This window comes from Pongo abelii, chromosome X (genome assembly GCF_028885655.2).
Source record: "Pongo abelii isolate AG06213 chromosome X, NHGRI_mPonAbe1-v2.0_pri, whole genome shotgun sequence".
NCBI lineage: Eukaryota > Metazoa > Chordata > Mammalia > Primates > Hominidae > Pongo > Pongo abelii.
The window spans coordinates 140,160,501-140,182,679 of NC_072008.2; the positions used below are offsets into that span (position 1 = coordinate 140,160,501).

At 40.5% G+C, this 22,179-nt stretch overlaps 1 protein-coding gene and 1 long non-coding RNA gene across 2 annotated transcripts; one reads left to right on the plus strand and one right to left on the minus strand.

Annotated features, from left to right (window-relative positions):
* Positions 1-3,564: 3,564 nt before the first annotated feature.
* LOC100445694 (mitochondrial import inner membrane translocase subunit Tim8 B-like) lies at positions 3,565-3,979 on the plus strand. Its single transcript, XM_054545084.2, has one exon. It carries the CDS (start codon positions 3,565-3,567, stop codon positions 3,814-3,816), a length of 252 nt encoding a protein of 83 aa, XP_054401059.1. The 3' UTR covers positions 3,817-3,979.
* A 2,058-nt stretch (positions 3,980-6,037) lies between these two features.
* LOC129053058 (uncharacterized) lies at positions 6,038-11,441 on the minus strand. The gene is made up of 2 exons (XR_008518187.2): positions 8,552-11,441; positions 6,038-7,240 (listed from the first exon to the last, which is right to left on the minus strand). It is a non-coding gene; the product is annotated as an uncharacterized LOC129053058 (long non-coding RNA).
* Between the last annotated feature and the right edge of the window lie 10,738 nt (positions 11,442-22,179).

Consider the following 22,179-nt stretch of genomic DNA (forward strand, 5'->3'; position numbering starts at 1 on the left):
TTTTTTGTAGAGATGGGGGTCTCACCATTTTGCCCAGGCTGGTATTGAACTCCTAGTTTCAAGTGATCCTCCCACCTCAGCCTCCCAATTTGCTGGGATTACAAGCATGAGACCTCAATCATTTTAACCATGGTAAAGTTGATAAATGAAAAATAACTCACCGTTGTTTTAATTTGAGTTGATAATTACTGAGCATGAACTTTTAAAACTGTATCCCTACAAAATTTTTTCTTTTATCTCCATTTTTCTATTGGCCTAGGCTCTGGAGACAGAAGGATATGGACTTGGTTTTTGGCTCGCTAGACACGGGAAGTTGGACAAATTACTTAGCCTTTCTGAGCTTCAGTTTATTCATCTTTGAAGTGGAAGTAATAATAGATTAATCTTACAGAATAGTACTATCTTTTTGGATTGTGAAAATAATGAGACAATATTTGTAAAGCATTTATTATTATAGTGTCTGAAACATAGAAAGTGCTCAGTGAACGTTAGCTGTTATTATTATTTGGCTCTTTATAGATTAAGAAGAATTACTGTTCGATATTCACAAATCTCATTTCTTCATTAATTTCTCCCATCTACTCAAATGTCACCTCATCAGCGAGAACTTCCCTGATCATCAAACTTTCACACAGCAGCCAACCCCAGCAGTATTTCCCTACCTTGCGAAACTGGGTTGAGTTGCGGCCTTTCAAAAGATATGTCCAAATCTTAACCCCCAGTAATCGTAAATGTGAACTTATTTGGAAATAGGATCTTTGCAGATGGGTTCCAGTTAAGATGGGGTCACACTGAGTAAGGGTAGGCCCTGAATCCAATGACACATACAGACACCAGGGAGACTGCTATGTGACAATAGAGGCAGAGACTGGAGTGATGGGTCTACAAGCCAGAGAATGCCAATGATTGCCAGTAACCACCAGAAGGGGTAAGAGGCAAGGAAGGATCATTCTCTAGAGCTTTCAGAGGGAACATGGCCCTACTGATACCTTGATTTCAGACTTCTCATCTCCAGAACTGTGAGAGAATACATTTCTGTTGTTCTAAGGCACCCAGTTTCTGGTACTTTGTTATGGCAGTCCTAGAAAACAACTACACTTGCCTAATTTTTCTGCATAGCACTTATCATCTGACATGCTAAATATTCATTTTGTTTATTATCTGTTTTCTCTCATTAGAATATAAGATCTGCGAGAGCAGGGACTTTGTTCATACTGATTCTCTAGCATTAAGAGGGTGCCTGAGGCCGGGTGCAGTGGCTGACGCCTGTAATCCCAGCACTTTAGGAGGCCAAGATGGACGGATCACCTGAGGTCAGAAGTTCGAGACCAGCCTGGCCAACACGACGAAGCCCATCTCTACCAAAAACACAAAAATTAGCTGGATGTGGTGGCATGCACCTGTAGTCCCAGCTACTCGGGAAACTGAGGCAAGAAAATCACTTGAACACCCTGGAGGCAGAGGTTGCAAGGAGCCGAGATCGCACCACTACACTCCAGCCTAGGTGACAGAGTGAGACTCAAATGAAAACAAAAAAAAGAGGGTGCCTGGTACATAACAGATGCTCAATAAACATCTCCCGAATGGATGAATGAATAAAAGATATTTACCGTTCTGTGTCCTACATTAAACACCATGATTTTTTAGTTTGTCTTTTGCTTTTTAATTTTAAGATAGTTTTTGATGTGGTTTTATTGTTCAAATTGATATTTTTGTCAGTGGTTTCTGTCACCTATGTTATGTTTGAAACCACTTTTCCCAGTCTCATGGTCATATATTCACCTTATTTTCTTCTTAATCTTTCATAGTCTAATCCTTTTTTAAAATGTTATAAAAATTGTAAATAAAAGTAGAGAGAATAATGTAATGTGCAGTGTGCAGTTTCATTGTTTATATTCAACCCTCTATCCATCTGGAATTATTTTGATATGTGGGATGTGGGAGAGCTCTAGCTGTTTGTTTTGTTTGTTTTCAAAGATAGCTAACCAAATATTCCAGCAACTTTTATCGACTAATCCATCTTTTCTTTACCAATTTTGAATAGCTCCTTAATGATAATCTAAATACTTACATATACTTCAATCAAAACAGGAATCTCAACAACAGACATCTATTTTTGCATTAGCATCACTTTTTAAATGCTGCTTTATAATAAGTTTTAATATATGTTAATACAAGTTCCTCTTTGTGATTTTTTTCTCTGTATTTTCTTTTTCATTAAAAAACATTTTTTTTAGAGGCAGCATCTTACTATGGTTGCCCAGTCTGGTCTTCTGAGCTCAAACAATCCTCCCGCCTTGGCCTCCCAAAGGACTAGGATTACAGGCGTGAGCAGCCGTGCTCTGCCTCCCAGTATTTTCTTGACTATTCTTCCCTGTTTATTCTTACATACGAACTTTAGAATTACGGTGGTTTGGAAACCATCCCTTTGAGATGTTGATTGGAATTGTATTAAATGTACCCATGTACTTGTAGGATCCCATTGAGATGTTGATTGGAATTGTGTTAAATGTGCCCATGTATTTGTAGGAGAAATCTGTCTCCTGTCTTTCTCCCTCTGCCTCTGTCCTGACGCAAATCCTCATCTCCCATCTGTAAAATAGCCTCCTAACTGGCTTCCAGCACAGTGCTCTCCCAGCCAGACTCTACATTGTCGTCAGAGAGATCTTATTAAAATGGTAAATTTGGGGTTCACTGCTTGAAATTGTTAAGTGACTACCCTTTCCATTTGGGACAAGGTTCTGTGATCTGGCCCTGGGCCACCTGTCCTCTCACACACACCAGACATTCTGAACTAAACGCTGTTCTTTGGAAGAGCTCCCATCTGATGTCTTCCTTCCCTTGCTTTTTGCAAAACAACTCTGCCTAAAAAACCCCTCGTTGGCCTTCTTTGCCTGCCTTAATGTCCCTCAGGAACCGCCCCCTGACACTGCTTCTGGGAAGTACTTCCCTACCCAGCCACGCTCCATCCCTGGCCTGGGTTACTTGCCTTCCTCCAGGCCTCCAAACTTCTAGCAGGCATTGATTATATTGGTCCCTAATTTGTTTATTTACTCAAACCTTGAGCAAGTCATTTCTTCCTGGGTCTCAGTTTCCTCACCTAATAAAGAATAAAGCTGGACTCTGATCTGTAAGTAGGGATTCTTTCAGCTACAATTTTATACCATAACTTCCCCTCCTTTTTGCTATATGTCCCTTGTTTCAAAACTAATATGACTGACAATTGCCAAAAAAGCAACTTCCAAGTTGACATATGTTTAAGCTCATTCATACCTGTGCCACATTGACTCTTCTGTCTAGGGGAATGAATGCCCATACTGATGACCTTGGAAAGCCATGGGATATTAAACTACCGTCTGAACCAAAGATAGAAATTATACCCGGCAGTGCTTCTACTGAACTTACTGTAATTATTTAAAAATGAGTAAGCTATATATGTCGTATGTAGATATTACTAATTTTGCCCATGATTAATGACTTAAATTAACCCATTCCCAAGTATTATAGACAAATGACTTCAATGCAAAACACTTGAAGAATTATTGGATAAGTCTGTGGTGAACAATGGCGGAGCTGGGTGAAGCCGATGAAGTGGAGTTGCAGCGCCTGGTGGCTGCCGAACAGCAGAAGGCGCAGTTTACTGCACAGGTGCATCACTTCATGGAGTTATGTTGGGATAAATGTGTGGAGAAGCCAGGGAATCGCCTAGACTCTCGCACTGAAAATTGTCTCTCCAGCTGTGTAGACCACTTCATTGACACCACTCTTGCCATCACCAGTCGGTTTGCCCAGATTGTACAGAAAGGAGGGCAGTAGGCCATCCCCCAGGAGAATGACAGAAGCAAAGGACTTATTATTAAGCAGACTTAAGGGCCAGTGGGGGAAGGCTGTCAACCCATTGTCAGATCAGCATCAGGCTGTTATCAAGTCTGTTGGTGCTAAAAGGTAAAAGATGAAATGTTCAAAAAAAAAAAAAGAATTATTGGATTAGTCTAACTTGAGCAAATATAGAATCAGAATTTTTGAAGCTAGAAAGGGTCCTCGGATCATCAAGGTCGGCCCTAACTTTAGATGAAGGAATTGACTCTAGCGGGCAGAGTGGCCTACCCTAAGGAACACAGCCCTTCCACACATGCCTATTAAAAGTGGAAACTGCAATAACTGTCTGCATATTAGCCACGTTAGGTAAAGCACCAGTGAACCACTAGGACAATAAACTTGTACTATTAAAGTGGAGGTTTGGTGGTGTTAAGAATTACAACAAATAAGCTTTAATCCCCTCTTTTACTGAGCTACTTTATTAAAGGGCGGGAGACCCTTTTCTTTGCTGCCACATCAAACTTAACTATGATTAGGCACCAACAACGTAGTCAGCATTAGACAGCACAGGAAATACCTGTAGTTATTTATGTTTGTATAATTGCCTCAAGCATTAGTCACTTTTAAAAAATTACACACACATACTTAATACTGGACGACAGAATTTACTACCCTAAGTCTCTTTTCATTAAGATTTCACTTCATCACTAACAATTAAAATCCATCCCCCCAGCCGCCACCACGAAAGAGAACTTACTTAACCCACATATCCTTGAGGTAGACCAATGTTATCACTGTATTTCCCCTAATGAGGAAATTGAAGCCTTAGGCAACTAGCTCAAGACTAAAATGCAATTCAGAGAGAGTTCCTCTTACTGATTAAAATGGACTGATGTTATGAGGAAAAATCAAAAGGGTTTCAAAATTAGAAAATTCCATGGCACCAGGAAGTAAGAATGACACATACTGATACCATCTTTTAGTTTGGCAGCACCTTTTTGATGAGAACTAAATGTTCATGTTGGCAGACAGTAAAACTACCACAAGCCTCGTTTCTTCATTTGCCAAATACATGATGTTAAAGATTAACATTAAAATATGAAACATAGAACTGGAAAGCAAGCCAGTCCCTGCTTCGAGTTCTTTTAATTTTATGAAGTTTAAAATAAACAACTTTCTTTGTTAACTTTGTCCTAGAAGCTGAGGTCGTTAGCTGTTTTCAAGCAGTGGTTCTGCAAGTATGGTGTCTTGACCAGCAGCATCAGCTCCTAGGGAAAGGTTAGAAATGCAATTCCTTACCTGTAATCCCAGCACTTTGGGAGGCCAAGGTGGGTGGATCTCTTGAGGTCAGGAGTTCGAGACCAGCCTGACCAACATGGTGAAACCCCATCTCTACTAAAAGTACAGAATTAGCCAAGCGTGGTGGCGCACCCCTGTAATCCCAGCTACTTAGGAGGCTGAGGCAGGAGAATCACTTGAACCCGGGAGGTGAAGGTTGTGGTGAATGAGAGATTGGGCCATTGCACTCCAACCCGGGCAACAAGAGTGAAACTCCATCTCAAAAAGAAAAAAATAAAGAAATGCAATTCCTTAGGCCCCATCCAGACCTATTGAATGCATCTCTGGAGATGGGGTTGCCTGGCTGTGTCTTAGTAAGTGCTAAAGTTTTAAGAACCACTAGAGGATCCAAATAACCTTTTTTAGGTGTTCAGTCTCAAACCACTAATTAGCTGGGCATGAGAAATTTCTGCTTTAGGTTAGTCACCTTATGGAGCCCCCTGAACCCTAAATATTAACAGTAGGCCCACATCCAGGTTTCCATCTGCTAGACTCCAAAGCAAGGCAGCAGCCATCCCTCTCAGTAGCCCTGCCACCAAATCCTCTTCTCCAAGAACCCCAAAACAGAGTTTGATTGACAAGTTCATTCTTCTCTCCTGTCAGACCTCAAAATGTGCCCAGTTCCTTAAAGGTATGTGTCCCATTGGTTTACAACTCTTCATTCCCTTCCTAAGAATGAGCACGTGTACTAAAACAAAATTAGTACATGTCACCCAAATATTGTCAGGGTAATAAAATTCCTAAAATTAGGCATCTTGGTGCTTTATGTAAATGCAAACTTGAAAACCAGCTATGTCCAAGTTTTCCTTTAGGATCCTCCCAAGAGATATTTTACAAACTCCTCTAGCATTGCTAATTAATTTTTTTTTAAAAAGAGTCATTTTTTCAGATCTATAAATTTCATTTATTTTGAGGTTCATTCACATTCAGTAACAATCTGATCATTCACCAAAGTTCCAAAACACATACTTTATAAATTAGCTATCATAGTTTTTAGAAATCCAAATATATTTCAAATTATTTTTTAATAGCAGCAACTAGAGAAAGGATTTTTTACCATCTATCTTACTGTAGCGCTGATCAGGAATGCCGCCAACAAAGGTCCTGCGGTTTACAGATGGATACCGTGCAATTTTTCTCCTATGATACTAATCAAAATTGCATCGTGATCCACCCGACAACAGCAAAACAGATCATTTTACAATGACTAAATATCAGAACTTACAGCTTTTAAAAGTTAAAATAAGAAGACGATAAAAATCCTCCTTTCTTCCACAGGCCGGGACAAGTGCAATACTTTATATAGAACACAAGTAATGCAACAAATCCCCACCCAGGGATGAATGGGCATGAGTGCTGGAGATACGCATGGAGGTGTGTTCACACAGATGTAGGAAGCACACATTATCACAATCAGTTTTGCATGGATTTGCACAGCCACATATACATATATACGCTGAAATGCAAACCTGCAAAACTAATTGTAAGTAGCAATGTCTTTGAATATTCTCTCCATCAACAAGAGATTTGTTATCCAAGAGTACTGGAAGTGCCCATACTACAGTAGAGTCATGCCAAAACTACCTGCACTATGAGCACTTTGGTACTACTAGGACCCAATCTTATCCTCTGTACACAACTGTACACTGCACAGTCCCCACCATCTTTTCCCAACAAACAACAAAAAGGCAAAAAACAAACCATTGAAATGTGTCATATTCAAATTACTACTCAAGGCATACTTTTAAAATGCTGTATATTAGGCAGCCTGTGCCAGAAGGGGCATTTAGGGCAGTAGATTCTAAGCTGCTTCACTAACTGCACTAGATGCACCTTAACACAAGAGACACATTATAAGAAGCAGCTCAAAAGCATCAACTACTTAATTATGCACAAACTACAGTTCTCAGTAGCCATTGACTAAATCACCATGGTAATGTAAGAAGTGCTTGCATTGCAGTAGATCTCAAAAAGCTACCTGCACTGTAAGCACTTTTACATGGCCAAGGCCTATTCCTGTAGCAAAATTTTAAGTCTTCCAGGAGCTCTTCTTTTCCGTCCTCACAGATCCATGCAGACTCACCTGGTTAAAACAACAAAACACACACACACATATTAGAAACTAAACAAGTAAACTACTAGTTAATATTCCTGAAACAGGCTTTCCTTTGGCTTACAGAGTCTAAGCTAGGTTTTGTGGTTTCAGCCAAATCCTGAGAAATATTAATAATCTCAATTATTTACACAGAATTGAACACGAATAACACTGGCAACTGCAAAAAGTCCAATTCTTACGTATAAGCGGATTTTGGACTCCCCCTCTCCATCTAAGAAAATTTGATATCTGCATCTCAGTAATTTGCAGGCACATTCTATCCACCCTGATTTTATAAGAGGAGGACCTAGAGAAAGGAGCATGTAAAACCCAGGATGAGTATTCGAGTCTTCAGATCATTTAGAGCTTTTGGGCTCCATACGGAAAGTGACTGTTAGATTAAATGAATATTCCCAGCCCCCACCCCATTAATAGAAAATGAGAGAAATTTTAGAGCTGGTTTAAGAAACACAGCCTTACAGTCTTCACATAATGCACAGATGGCTGAGAGATGTCACATTTTGATCTATTTCAAAGGGCTCTACTTCTGTTTAAACATTTATGGACCCATTTTCTCCATTAAACCAAAGTAGGCAGATTAGCTCTTCTTCCCTTCATGTCATTATCTTCCATAAGAAAACCTTGTCCCATTTCCAAGTGCTTATTTTACCTAAGGACATACAGCAAGGAAGTGAGCCTCTATGTGAAAAAGGCTCACAGGGTCTCCTATCTCTTCCATGATGGGGTAACTTTTGTTTAAAAGAAAAACAAAAACGTTTGGGACAGAATCTGTAATACGTTAAACGAGTGAGGGAATTTTAAATGTTGAACTTTCGTCACGATACCTTATGCCACTAAATGAGTCTTTAAAAGTCTTTACAAACTAACCTGATTTATAAAACTTATACATCAATCTGGAATCAATTTTCTATTAGGGAAGAATGGATTTAGTATAGAAATGAGAAAAATAACATTTTTCCCCTTAAATTGGGTTTCTACACCTGTAAAGATTTCTTTTCCATTAAAAAAAAATACTCCAAACTTGACTCCAAATGCATAGTATTGCCAGCCCAACCTGGCCAAACTGAGCCCCACAGCCATCAGACAGGGCGCCCTTCTGGTTACTACCTTTTGCTAATTAGCGGTTCATCTGGCATCCCTCGCGCACGCTGGACAGTCACTCTCCAAACCCCTTACATTGCAAATAATAATAATAATAAGGAAAAGAAAGAAAGAAGTCCTTCCCTGTACGCCTTTGTGGCTCCCTTTTGCCTCTTCCCGCGTCTCTCACACCCTTACCTAATGCTCCCGTTGAAGTCCGCGAGCAGCCCGCGCGTCCAGGGTGTGCTCCAGCTGCTCACACCACGCGCTCCAGTCCTCGTGCAGCCTCAGCCGCCGCCGAAATTAAAGAGAAAGAAACAAAGCATCATGGGAAACGGAGTTCTCCATTCAAAGCACCAAAAACGCGCCAATCCCACGCCTCCCTCCCCCTCCATTCCCGGGTTGGTGGGATAGAAGCCAAGAGGGAGGGGAGTCCCTTTTTTCCCTCCACGTGCACCCCCTCATTTCACACCCTCACCACCAAAGTTTTCCAGGAACCTAAAGGTCAACGGTGGAGAAGAAAACGGGAGTCGTTTCCCGCGCGCTGCCCGCTACCTCTCAACTGCACTCTGGTACTTTGCTTTTCTCAAGTCCCGCCCGCTCCGTCCCCTCCCACCCAACCAGTCAACTCTACCGGATCACAGCTGCCCCAACGAAGGGCTCCCTTCTTGCCCAGCCACCCGCTCGGGCAACCGCGCGCGGGACCCGGCTCCGGCCCGCCCCTCGCAGGTGGAGAGCGCGGGGATCCCGCACGGGCCGCCCTCTCTGGGTGTCCCCTCCACACGTACACCCGGTGTCCCAGCGCGCAGCTCGAGCGCTCCGGGGCCGGGTGCGAGCGCAGTCTCCCGCGGAGCCAGAGGGGGAAGAGAAGTGAGAAAAAGCATGCACTAAATGGATCAGGGCCGCGAGCGCACATCTCACCCCAAAGCGCCCCTGTCCAGGGCGACGCGGGGCCACGAGCCTCCCTGCCACCACTTGAGGAGCGCTCCGTCCCCTTGGCCCTCTGTCCGTAGCTATATCCCTGGGAAAAGCCCGCCCCTCTGCCTTTAATAGCCCAGGGAAAAAAGCCCGCCCCCGCCCACCCGGCCCGCACAGGAATTAGGAAACGGAACCCCCACCCCGCCAAAGCGAAAACCCCACCGAGCCCCAGTTACCCACCGGCGGAGCGCAGTCGGCATTTTCTCTTCTCTCTTCCCCCAAGCTGGAGTCCTTAATTAAAGGCGCGCCTGGGACAGCGGCCCAGGCAGAGGCCGTGGCCGGAGCCGGTGTGGGTGCCACCGGCATCCGGGCCAGGATGGCGCACTCACTACCACCTTGTCCCATCTCGCTCCCGCGGCGCTCGCCTCAGCCCCCCACCGGAGACAGACGATGAGGCCCACGGAGCCGTGGGACAGGGGTGTCCCCCACCCGGCGCGCGCATGCGCGCCACCTCGCCGCTAGATTGAAAGTGTTCCTAAGGCCCGAGGAGGAAAGAAATACAAACACGACTTACTCTATGCACATGTGAAAGTTTTAACCCCTAGCACCTTGTGCTACTGTTGGGAGGCTTTCGCCCTTGCCAGGCGCCCTCCTCACCCACTAAATCAGGGTTTCTTGGCAGGTATCGTTAACGGTAGCAGCCACCGAATACACGCGCAAATGTGCGGAAGATACGGTGCAATTATCTTGCTTTCTCCTCTCATTCCACCGCTAATGAGAACCAATTGAGGGCGGGCTGCTTCAAGGCCAAAGCCCGACAGCGCTCTGTAGAATAAAATGATGTCTTAGTTTAAGACGCACAATCAAAATGGAATTAAGTATACCAGACTTTGAACACCGGGCAAAATGAGAGACACCCGGGCTATATACCTTCTCCGCGTCCCTGGCGGACACAGGCGCAAGATGGGATTTGGGGAGCGTGCGGGGCGGGGGGTGGGCGGGGGTGTGCAGGGTACGAGGTTACAAATCAGAGACCAGTGAGCACGCTGGGTCGGAGAAGGAAAGCCCAGGAAGGCAAGCCGGGGTAAGGAAGGAGGGAAGGGGTGCAAAATGAAGCCGGACCCCTCCCTTTCCACCATTGTTACCAGGGTGATTGTGGCAGCCCAAAGCCCAGAAGAGGACAAGGGCGCCATGTGATTCTCAACCTGGTGCACTGGTGCACAGTAGTAGCTCAGGCAAACATTACAAAAGACTGGCCTCTCCCGCCCCTGGCCCGCGAAAGAGTCCAACCTGAACTGCCAGCGCCCCTCAGGAGTCAGCGGTGGATGCAACGAAAACCACAATCATTTCTCCAACGCGAGTCACTCGCACAGGTGGGCTTCCTCCCCTTTTTCATGCAACAGACCTTGCAGCCTACCCTGGCACGTCTGCGTGATACTTTCTGGAAACTACGCAGCCCGAAGTTTACTACCCAACCAGATCCCTCCTGTGAGATTGCACCGACTGCAATGCAACTTTCGACCTTTAATGGTAACGACTAGCAGTGGAAAGAAGAGGAGGGGGAGGGAAGACAACTTAGACCCGACTTTAAGAAGCATTGTATTAAAGCAAGATAAGAACAGTACCTTTGAGCTGGAGCAAAACCTGGAGTAAAAAAAAGGGTTTTTGCGAAAGTGGCGCGAAGATAATATCATGTGATCCGACCCCAGGGCGTCTCCTTCCCCTTTTGCCAAACTCCCCTCCCCTCGAAAAAAGGGGGGTTGGGGGAGCTACATCCGCTCCTCACAAACTATTAGCATAATTAATTGTGTCCTACAGCTGCAGCCAGAGCTCCCGGGTCAATGAGTAAACATATCCTCATCCTCTTCAACATCAGAACAAAAAAACCCATTACCCTGATTTTGGAAAATGTTCCCAAATAAATCTCATTATCTTCAAAAGTCTTTATTTGGCATTCGGAGTCGATGTGTCTTGGTTGGAGAGACAGAAGAAGGTTGGAAAAGATGAAATCATCCTATTAAAGGGAACAAGTAGAAGTAACTCCCCAAGAGTGACATATTTAAGTAAAGGTTTTCAAATGGAAATACCGTGTTGAGGGACTTCACTAGCTTAAAATTTTCCAAAAGTTTTAGCAGTTCATTAAACAAGACATCCTCCCAGTCTTCCTATTCGCCACCCCCCATCTCCCACCCCTCCTCCCAGTCCTCCTTCCCTTTAAAGCTAGAACAATACCCGGAATAAGGTATTTTGAGATTGCTTTACCAGGATATTTTCTTGTTCTTAATTTTTTTAAGGGTTTGCAACATATAGAATGTCTGGATCAAGTTCCCAACTGGTGAAAATAATTTATTCCATCTCAGTACCTGTCTAGCGCAAGGTAAAACTAAGTACAAGATATAGGTTATGAGAAACTAGGACATTTTGATACACCAAATGATTTATTTTTGTCTCTTTCTTTTGGAAAAAAAATTTAATCATCAGCCAAAATACCTAGAGAATCAAAAAAATCTAAAGAACAAAGCATTTCACACACACTCCCCCCCAAAAAGTCAGAATAACTAACAGCTCAAAGAAAAGCACGTGATCCCTTCATGCTTTAAAACTTGTGGTCATGCTGAGGCTAAAAGCAAAGAGCTTGTGACCCCGCAACCCCGTCCCCTCCCCCAGACCACAGCCCAGGGCTTAAGGCTCCAGGCTCCCACCGGGCTCCTGCTCGCTCCCAGTATTGTGAGACAAACAATACTCAGGCATTCTGCAAAATAAAGGAGCCACAACTCCTATCCCCCAGCCACATCATTTATGACCAAACAGACTGGCCAGTGGGCGTATATACACATGTATGTATATATGATATAGAATACATGCCTATACGAAAGCCCAGATGTTCTGTCAGAATGTGTAAGAAAGGTATGGAAACTGGCCAAAGGGAGGGAGAACTTGTTATCTTTCTTGAGCCTAAGGATTCTCATCACAACTTTAAATTCTTGACACTATTTTGAGTTTATGATGGATTCAAAGAAAAACAGATGAATGCCCAGCAAAATATTCCCCGCAAAATAGACCCACTTTGAGCTTTCATCTGCCTTGAAAAGGGGTGAAGAGATTCTTCTGTATTGACCTCTAGATTTAATTATGCCATATAAAGCAGCCATCTCAAGTAGTTTGGATTTGAACACCTTTAAGAATAAAATTGACATTTTACCCAGTTGAGAAATCATGTTACTTGATTTAGAAATAATATTAAGTGGCTGTGTTAAACCTAATGATTGGTATCTTAGAACAAAAAGGTCCCCATGGAAACCAGAAAGTAATTTAAGAGTATTATGTTCCTCACACAACTAGAATAGAGCTTTTGTTCTATGTGTATTTACTACTCTACATTTTTGAACTACACTTGCAGTTAAGGTCTGTTACACTCTGGTTTTGCCCAGGATGAGAAGTTTAGTGTCCCACTGAAATATGTGTTTTGCTACATTTGTGTGGTTCTGTGTTCGTGTGCTCATGTGCATGCCCATGAGGCCTAAAACAAAGCCAGCAGATCAGAACACTCACTAAACAGAATGGAGGTGGAGGATCCCAAACAAAATATTTCAAATGCTATTTTGCTATTTGATCCTAGAGCAGGAACTGTGATTTCATTAGAAGTCTATCAAAACTGGTCTTTACTAACTTTATTTTTTAAACGAAGTATTCCCTCATTTGCAAACATTTCATAGTTTTTAGATGAATCAATCTTCTTTTGAATGCCAATCATATTAACACAAATCAGCCTGAAAAAATGAAATTTGAATTTTTTGGACCAGGCCTTAATTTGTTTATGAAAATTTATGTTAGCAGAACAAAGAGAAAAATTAGCGTCAGTAATAAATTTCTGAATCTTATTTCTTTTCAATAGCATATGCCAACATAAATCATGTAAATAAAATAAATACATCTTCAACTAAATAGCGTCCATGTGAATTAAATATCAATTTCAAAAGATTTGCCACTTGATAAGAAGCAGAAAACTTCACTAATTGAACATGCACAGTTAATATAACTTGGTTTAAAAAATGTAGAAAGTAAAAATATACTTAACCCAATCTCAAAGGATTTTATGAAGACCAAATGGCACCAGAAGGTGGATCAACTTTTCTGATATACAAATACGTTTAAAATACACATTTTACTAAATTTTACTTGTAAGTAAACCTTACTTTTACAAGCTGGTCTTTGCTAACTTTGATTTTTTAGAATAAGTGTCTATTTACAAACATTTCTTATCTCTAGTAATGATTTAATCTTATTTTAAATCAAAAGAGTAATCAAATTAAAATACAATTAAATTACATCTCTCATAATTTAGTTGAAATATGTTGGTACTAGAACTTACAACATGGAGCTAATTTTGCTAATATGTGATGCCTTAAAATTACCTTGTTGTGTGGGTCTTTGCTTTTCTCAGTAGTATGTTAAAACACAATTTCCTCTTACTAACAACCATATTTTTTACATATCGAATATTTTACATCAAAATACGTGTGCAAATATTGAAAAGATATAAGAATAACCTGCTTGCCATCAGTAGAAAAATTGTTTCTCAAATTAATTCTCCCACCTTGAGAATAGACTCAGTAGACATTAAAGTGATTCACTATTAAGATTAAATAGTGTTAAAGGTATTTTTACACTCTGTTTGAAACACTTTGATTTTCCTGTTTATGTGACCTTAGAAGTGGAACTTCTGGTATTACAAACCATAAAATTGCTAGCAGACTGTAATACTATAATCAAAGAAAAAGCTATAAACCAGAAATGTTTTACACACATCATTTTTTTCAATCACTTTTCTGATTAAGTTTGTCCATCTTTGCACCATTATAAATTTTCTAAGTGGAAAATATGTCATGGTATGGAACACAATAAAAAATAAAGTTTTACATTCAAAACAGTCTCTAAAACCGCATCACCATAATAACATTGTCTTCCAAAGCAAGTAAATCATGGTATTAAAAATTATCTCATTATTTAATAATCTTACACCAATAAGTCCGTTATTGAAAATGTCATGATTGAGAAGTAAAAACTCTAGATGACAAATATGCTTTTAAGTTAGGAAGCTTTAAGTTATTTAATATTCTGTCTGCTATAACTAAAATAAAGCGTGATAATCTTCTACTACCTATGTGCAAAGAGGGCAAAATGGTATTTTTTGGAGCTTCTCTCTTTTTTTCTCCTCAAAGATAACATTTATCCTCAGTTTGGTAGTACTCTGCTAAGCTTTGAGATTCTCTTTAACTGTCTCCTGACTTGTGATTGCTGAAGGAAGTAGAACTATTGTCTGGCCTTTTTTATGCTGAGGAGGAAGGCGCAATGAAATGTGTTGAATTATCCAGATGCCTGAAAGGACTGCAATGAAAGCTTGCAACAACCTAAATAACAGGGCTAACACTGTAAAAGGGAATCTTTCAACAGATACAGCCTACAGAGGACATCTACTTTTAAAATGAAAGGGGAGATTTTATTTTCTCAAAACAAATGTAATCTAGCTTACGTTTGAAATTTTTGAAAGGATGTCTAAGTCAACAGGAAGACTACTGATTTAAAAATCAAAGATGGAAAGATGCAGTTTTATTATTTAAAATCATATAATTTATGACCCTACTTGGAGCTCTGAGCATATTTTTATTCTTTCAGAAAAGAGTGAGCTGTCCATCTCATCCCTCACTTTTTTAAACCCTAATGAATTTTACTACTTGAAACTTTACTCCCTAAATTTAAAAAATGATTAACATCCCTAAGATGAACGGATCCTTTATAGCTTTCAGTGATCCCATTTCTATAGCTGCTATTTATTAAACCATCTTTAATAATTAAAATGGCTTATGTGCTAGTAGATAAAAGCAAGAAGAAAATGTGCAAGTTATGATCAAGTATGGATTGCATATTTGTGAAAATATTTAGATATCAAATTGATAAACTTGCTTAACTAAACATTATTCTAGGATCTGTTTTAAGTTTTCAAGAACTTAAGGTTAAAGAAGCAAACATGATATGTTGGTATGTATTACAAAAAGATACTGTATTATAGCATGTTAAACTTTTATGTTTTTTATAATTAATTAACTAGATCAAAGTTCAGTGTTTCCTTGGAGGATATCAAGGCTAATAAACAAAGCCATTTTAAATATAGAGTCTGCTTGTTGATTTTGGAGAAACAGCAAGACAAATAATTCTAGTGAATATCTAGGGTTAAATTATATTTTTAGAATGTAATACTTGACTAATCTGTAAATCCTTTCATAGTTATTTCATTTGCAGTTTTGCTTTAAAGACCATTTAAACAAAAGCATGGAAACTACTAGATCTTGATGAACAGTGATATGTAACTTCTTTAGAGTAAGATACACATCTTGCAATTACTAATAGCCTTCACACCCAATCATACTACTTTGGGCTTTCTTCAATTTGATCTGAAATAAAATGTGTTTTCTTCTTTTGTGTGTTTTAATCAAGTTTTTTCTGCAGTGCTTTCATGTTTTCTCCAGTTGTCAAAAATATAATCTTGCTTCTGACATATTATTTATCAGTGTTATCTGAATATTATATCTTTTATTACTTACTAGATATCCTCAACCCAAGTCATTTTTTAAAACTAAATGTGTCTGAGGATAATCAACAAACTAGAAATTGAATAGACCCCATCAGTTTGGTTAATCACCTAACAAAAGCAAGAACCAATTTTTATTTGCTGTGTTAGTTGGAGTCCTTGTTGTCCCACTCAACTAATTACCCCTCTTTGGTAAGTTTCAAAAGGATTTTCTTTAAATAGTAGTTTATAACATCTTAAAAATCTGCTAGGTGGGGAGAGTCCTACATTTAGTCAGTTTTTACTTTTGTGTCAGAAATTTAAATATAAAAGTTGAGAGGATTCATTTTATACTTTGGTTCATAAACAAAGTGTCCTTTTTTATCCTTATTTTGGTGTATAGTCCCTTGGTTTTCTGCAATTTCAACTATTTTATTTACAATTCAAACTCACCATTCTTAAACTAATCTCTACACTTAATTAATCCCTGCATGCACACTGCATGTTTTTTAAACTCCAGTAACAGTGTTACCAAGTTTACATAAAAGTCTTGATGATATTTAAGACCTAAAGCTCTTAGCAAATTAATTCTAAAATTAATGTTGCTGGCTTTTAACACTACCACATTTGCAGCTACATATCTAGCCTTAGATTAGCACAATTTGCAAAAAGAATCCCAAATTCCAACTTGTCTTTCATTTTGCCTGACTCCTGGTCAAGAGCTTAGGTTCTTTCAATGCTAAGTTTGTGGCAAAATACTATACATAACAGCATCAAACATGGAAATGACTTAGCAGAGAATCTTTTAAAGGATGGTTTGAACCAATATTACAGATGAGGAAACTGAAGCCCCCAAAATGACCTGCCTAAAATGCCTCCACTCATTGTCACAGAGCCAGGATAAAGAAAGACACTATTATGGTCAATTTTAAAAGAAATTTTAAATAGTCCTTGACTTATTTTCAAGCTTGATTTTCCTGTAGGACCGTTATGAAAATTCAATGAGATCGTGTGTGAAATCTACAGATCACACAATGATCACAATGCTTAGCACTTCAGAATGCTCAATAAATGTTCTTTTCCTGCTTTTCTCTTTCCTGCTGATGCCATATGCATATTTCTCAGACTCCTTGCCAAGATCCTGACTTCTCGCTGCCAAAGTTTGGGGCACCAGCAGTGCAAGCAAGGCACAGAGAGAGGGTTTCAGGAGAAAATTTAACAATCTAGTCATTCTCACTATTTAACTACAATCTGATTGTACCAGCTGAAAAGACACATAACGACCATCTTCCCCCTCAAGTGTTCTGAGAAACCTAGCTGTCATACAGGGAAATCTTGCTTGATTTCTCACCCCCTCACACACCCAGTCCAGATTGGAATCCCAGATCACAGTACCAAATAATGAACATTTGATCATCAAAATGTAACTTTATGTTCACGTTCATAACCTGCAAGTCGACAATTTCCTCACATGTCAATTGTTTCTTAGATTTTTCTTCAACTATAAGAAGGAGCAACACACGTTACTCCCTGATGCCTTTATATGTACTAATTTAACATTAAAAGAGCTGTTAATATTGTATAAACTGTTATACCATCTGTGTTATAATTCTGCTTCATCAGGTTTTATGGAATGCCCACCCCCCCATTTCCTTCATTCCACCAGGCGTGTCATCAAAGGAGAATAAATTAAGTATTGTGCCAGAAAATGTGGTCTACTTTCTAAAAGGCATCTATCTCTAGCTTTCAGAAATGCCTTTCGGAATGAGCAATGTGGAAACAGTGTCCCCATTGTTGTTTAGGAATGTCATGAATTGGATCCCCACCCCAGCCTTTTATAGGGAAAAAGAATAAAAATCGTTCATCTGAGTTTACAATTATCATATTTGATAGCATATGCTAACATGCTAATGAGGTGAGGTATTATCATATCTTTGCTGAGGTCATTATGAATAATCGAGCTTTGTCCATCCACCCAACCAGATTGTAAATTCTGTGATGGTGGAGAGAACCTCAACTTTGTAGTTTTATGAGACCCCTTTCAGAGTGTGTTGACACATCCATTGTTGGCCTAGTGACTAGGTTGAATATTTGCATTGAGGGATATCAGAAATGCCAGCTCCCTTCCACTTTGTAAATTCTTTTTCAACCCTGAGTGTTTACTACCGCCCAGGAACCATATGTAAAGTACCAGATAACATTAGCAATTCTTTAACTCTCTCTAAAAATATATAACTGAGAGATCAAGCAATGTTCCCCTAGTAAATAAAGATAACTCCGGGGAGTTTCTTTGTAAAGACCTAGACAGCTCATACAGAAGTTCCTTTTGGTGATTTGGAGTAGAAAGGGGTAGGGGAAGATTAAGGGAAGCCAGTTCAATGTGTTAGTTAGAGAGAGGTTTTTGCATATCAAAGAGGGGGAGGGGTTGAGAATCTAAGAAGACTGAGGCTGGGAATTTGGGCCTTTCCCTTCCCACTGACTGTTCTAACCTCCCTCTCCCAAAGCTATGCAGTAGTGTCGAAAAGGACCTGGAGTGAGAAGCTGGAGATCTCAGCTTGAGTCTGTGCTGTGTCACTAACTAGCTGAATGACATTTAAGCAAATCGCTTACTAGATTACCTCTGAGGTCTCTTCCCACTCCATAAATCTTTGCTTTTTATCTCAGTACCCCTCCTCTTTGTTCCTCTTTCGCCCAACCCCACCCCCGTGCTTCTCAGGTCTTCCTTTTAACTGGCAATAATAGTAGTGATGAATTAGTTACCTCTGGAGAGAGAACTGAGATGGTGTGCAGGTAATTAATGGAGACTAGACTGTGGCTGTTTATCTGTATCATGAACTTTTTCCTTTATTTCCCTGCGTTTTCTTTATTAAGTTATAAATTCTCACAAATTTAAGGTGCTTATTTAAGTATTCAATAATCTGCCAAAAAGGTGTCTCTTTTGTGGGTGTACATGTTAACACAAAACATTTGGTCACAGAGAGTGCAGTCAATCAGGAATTAATGTGAAATTATTCCACATAGACCTACTATATAGAAAAATGAGCCATAAAAGTGCCATGAGAGTCTGCAGCTCCAGTTGCATTTTACTTCATCTTCTATGCTATCAGTAAGGGTTTGGGTTTGCCTTCATGTAAGTGAACAGAAGGATTCTGGGAACCTCTTTGACTATGATTGTGTGCAAAGTAGATTAGTAATTTACCTCATGACATGGACACGTGACAGAGATTTGGGCAAATCAATGGTCTCTAGTTCTCTCCCCTCTCATTCTTTAAGGGCCACTTCAAGTCCTACCTCCCATGGGAAGCCTTCCTTAAGTCCAGCACATGGTGATTTCTGCCTTCCCTGAACTACCATAGCACTTGCGTTCCATGCTGCTTCAATTGCACATTTAGGTATTTAGAAAGAGAATAATAAACTGTGGCCTCTGTTTCAGTGCTTGGCTGGTATTACTATTATTATTACATGAGATCTTGCTCTGTCACCCAGGCTGCAGTGCAGTGGCACAATCATAGCTCAATGTAACCTCGAACTCCCAGACTCCAGCAATCCTCCCACCTCAGCCTACCAAGTAGCTAGGACTACAGGCATACACCACAACGCCCAGCTAATTTTTAAAATTTTTGGTAGAGACAGGGTCTTGCTATGTTGCCCAGGCTGGTCTCAAACTCCTAACCTCAAGCAATCCTCCTGCCTTGGCCTCCCAAACTGCTGGGATTACAGGTGTTATTGACAGTTTCCAAAGCACATCAGTATGCACATTATTTTGCTTGACATTCACCTGAAATCTGTGAGGTAGATGGTTGAGGTTATCCCTATTTTACACTGGCAGAAAATGAGGCCTACAGAGGTTGAGTGAACAACTCAGGTCTCCACCTACCTTGTTCAATCTGTCACTTCTCAGCAATCCCGAACACCACAATTCAATATAAACCCTGCCCCTTCAATTATGTCACATTCAAGAAGCCCGCTCCTCACTTCCACTGGGCCTCTAAAAATGAGTTTAGTTGCTATCTCTACTCCATCTGTTCCTTAAACAAGGCCCTACTAGTACCTGAAATCTTAAATCTTTAGCGATTCCATCATTTTATCATTCATCAGCAGAATAACCTGGGTAGTTTGTTTTTTTCTTTTTAACCTAAACTCAGAAGAGATTTAACAATCCAAACCCACCTCATCCTGCAAAACGCTCCAGGCAAAAATGGGATTAATAATCTGTAACATTGATTGAGTGTGTACTATGTGCCAGGCACTGCTGTAAATTCTCTCTCTCTCTCTCTCTCTCTCTCTCTCTCTCTCTCTCTCTCTATATATATATATATATATATATATATATGAGATGTCTCATATATCTCACAGGATATATGAGAGATATATGAGATATATCTCACATGATGATCCTACTAAATAGGTAATTATTAATCTTACCCTTCTGTTCTAGATGGTGAACAGAGGCTTTGAAGGGTTAGGTCATTTGAACGATATTGCATGGTAGGCACATGATGGAGCCTGTGCTTGAAGCCGGGTCAGCCTGTCACTCAGCACTGTTTCAGGAATCTTTATTCTCACCACAAAGGAGAACAGTAAAGCCATGGTAGAAGCGTTTGGATTAGTAAGTCAGAGTATAGCCCAGTGCTGGTGTCAGTGATTGAATGTGACTTCCCTCAGAGCTTCCGACGGAAGCTTATGACACAGACATGTGACAGAGAGAGAGGGAAATGGAACTTTCTGGGACAGAGTCACGTGGGTCACGTGGTGGTTTCACCTCCAGTAACAGACTACTGGGGAAAGACTTTAAGCACAGGAACAGTTGGCTTTTTTTTTTTTGGACAGAGTTTCACTCTTGTTGCCCAGGCTGGGGTGCAATGGCGCGATCTCGGCTCACTGCAACCTCCACCTCCCGAGTTCAAGTGATTCTCCTGCCTCAGCCTCTCAAGTAGCTGGGACTACAGGCACCTGACACCATGCCTGGCTAATTTTTGTATTTTTAGCAGAGACAGGGTTTCACCATGTTTGCCAGGCTGGTCTCAAACTCCTGACCTCAGGTGATCCGCCAGCCTCAGCTTCCCAAAGTGCTGGGATTACAGGCATGAGCCACCACGCCCGGCCCCAGTTGATTCCTTTAACACTTCAGAATTATAATGTCCAGTGGAAAGATAGTAACACATAGCACATGCAATTTTACATTTTCTTGTAACCACTTTAAAAAAGTGAAAAGAAACAGGTGAAACTAATTTCAATAAAACATGTTATTTAACCCAATATATCAAAAATATACTCATTTGAACATATAATCAGTATTAAAAACTATTAATCAGAAATTTTACCTTTTTGATACTAAGTCTTTGAAATTCGATGTGCATTTTATACTTGCAGTACTTTTCATTTCAGACTAAGCACATTTTAAGTGCTCAATACTGTATGTGGCTAGTGGCGACCATATTGAACAACACAGGATTTTTGCTATCTTCTGGCACCAACCACTTCTATTAATAGTACCTCCCTCTTATTAATCATCCACACTGTGGCTATTGGCTGTTAATATTGCTTTGCCAGTGTTTCCAGATCATTGAGCCATCCCTATTAGTAAGGGGTTCACTCCATATTCATCTCATGATATCAGCTAACATTGAATGTGTTTGTGCCAGGCACACTTCTGAGTGTTTTCGCTTTATATAAAGTCATAAAATCCTCACAACAGCCCTAAAAGCTAAGCTTTTTACCATTTCCTCATTTTACAATTGAGGAAACTAAAGTTATTTAACTGACCAAAGCCACACAAGGATCAAGTGGAGGAGCCATGATTCCAACCTCTGTAGCTTAATCACCCTTACATCCCACCCCAACCCCCTGCCATGCTCTAGAACCAAGGCTGCAGAGAACTGGCTAGGTAGCATTTCACTTGAGTCAGTGAATAGATATAGCTTGGACTCAGCTCCTCTTAGGCCCTCCAAATCTGTGAGAAATTTGGCCACCACTGCTTTCCTTTTCTGTGGTTGGTTGCCCATAGCAACTAGTACATAGCACATATATAGGGTTTGTGTATATCTGTGTGGGTTTGTGCCTACACAAACACACACACACACACACACACGCACGAAAAACATCAAACTACTACAGACAGTGTTCATAAAAACCATAGAATTGTAGAGCTGGAAGGGCTCTTAAAGACCATCTCATCAAAACAGTGCAGCACAGCACATTCAAGAGACTTGCCCAAGGTTACACAGCTGAACTAGAACCCAGATAATCCTAAATTAAGTAATTTAGTATCCACTAAATACTTTTTTTTTTTTTGAGACAGAGTTTCACTCTGTCATCGCCCAGGCTGGAGTGCAGTGGC

Bases quoted from the DNA above. Each gene is read 5' to 3' on its own strand.
- LOC100445694 (XM_054545084.2), top strand. From the start codon at position 3,565: ATGGCGGAGCTGGGTGAAGCCGATGAAGTGGAGTTGCAGCGCCTGGTG.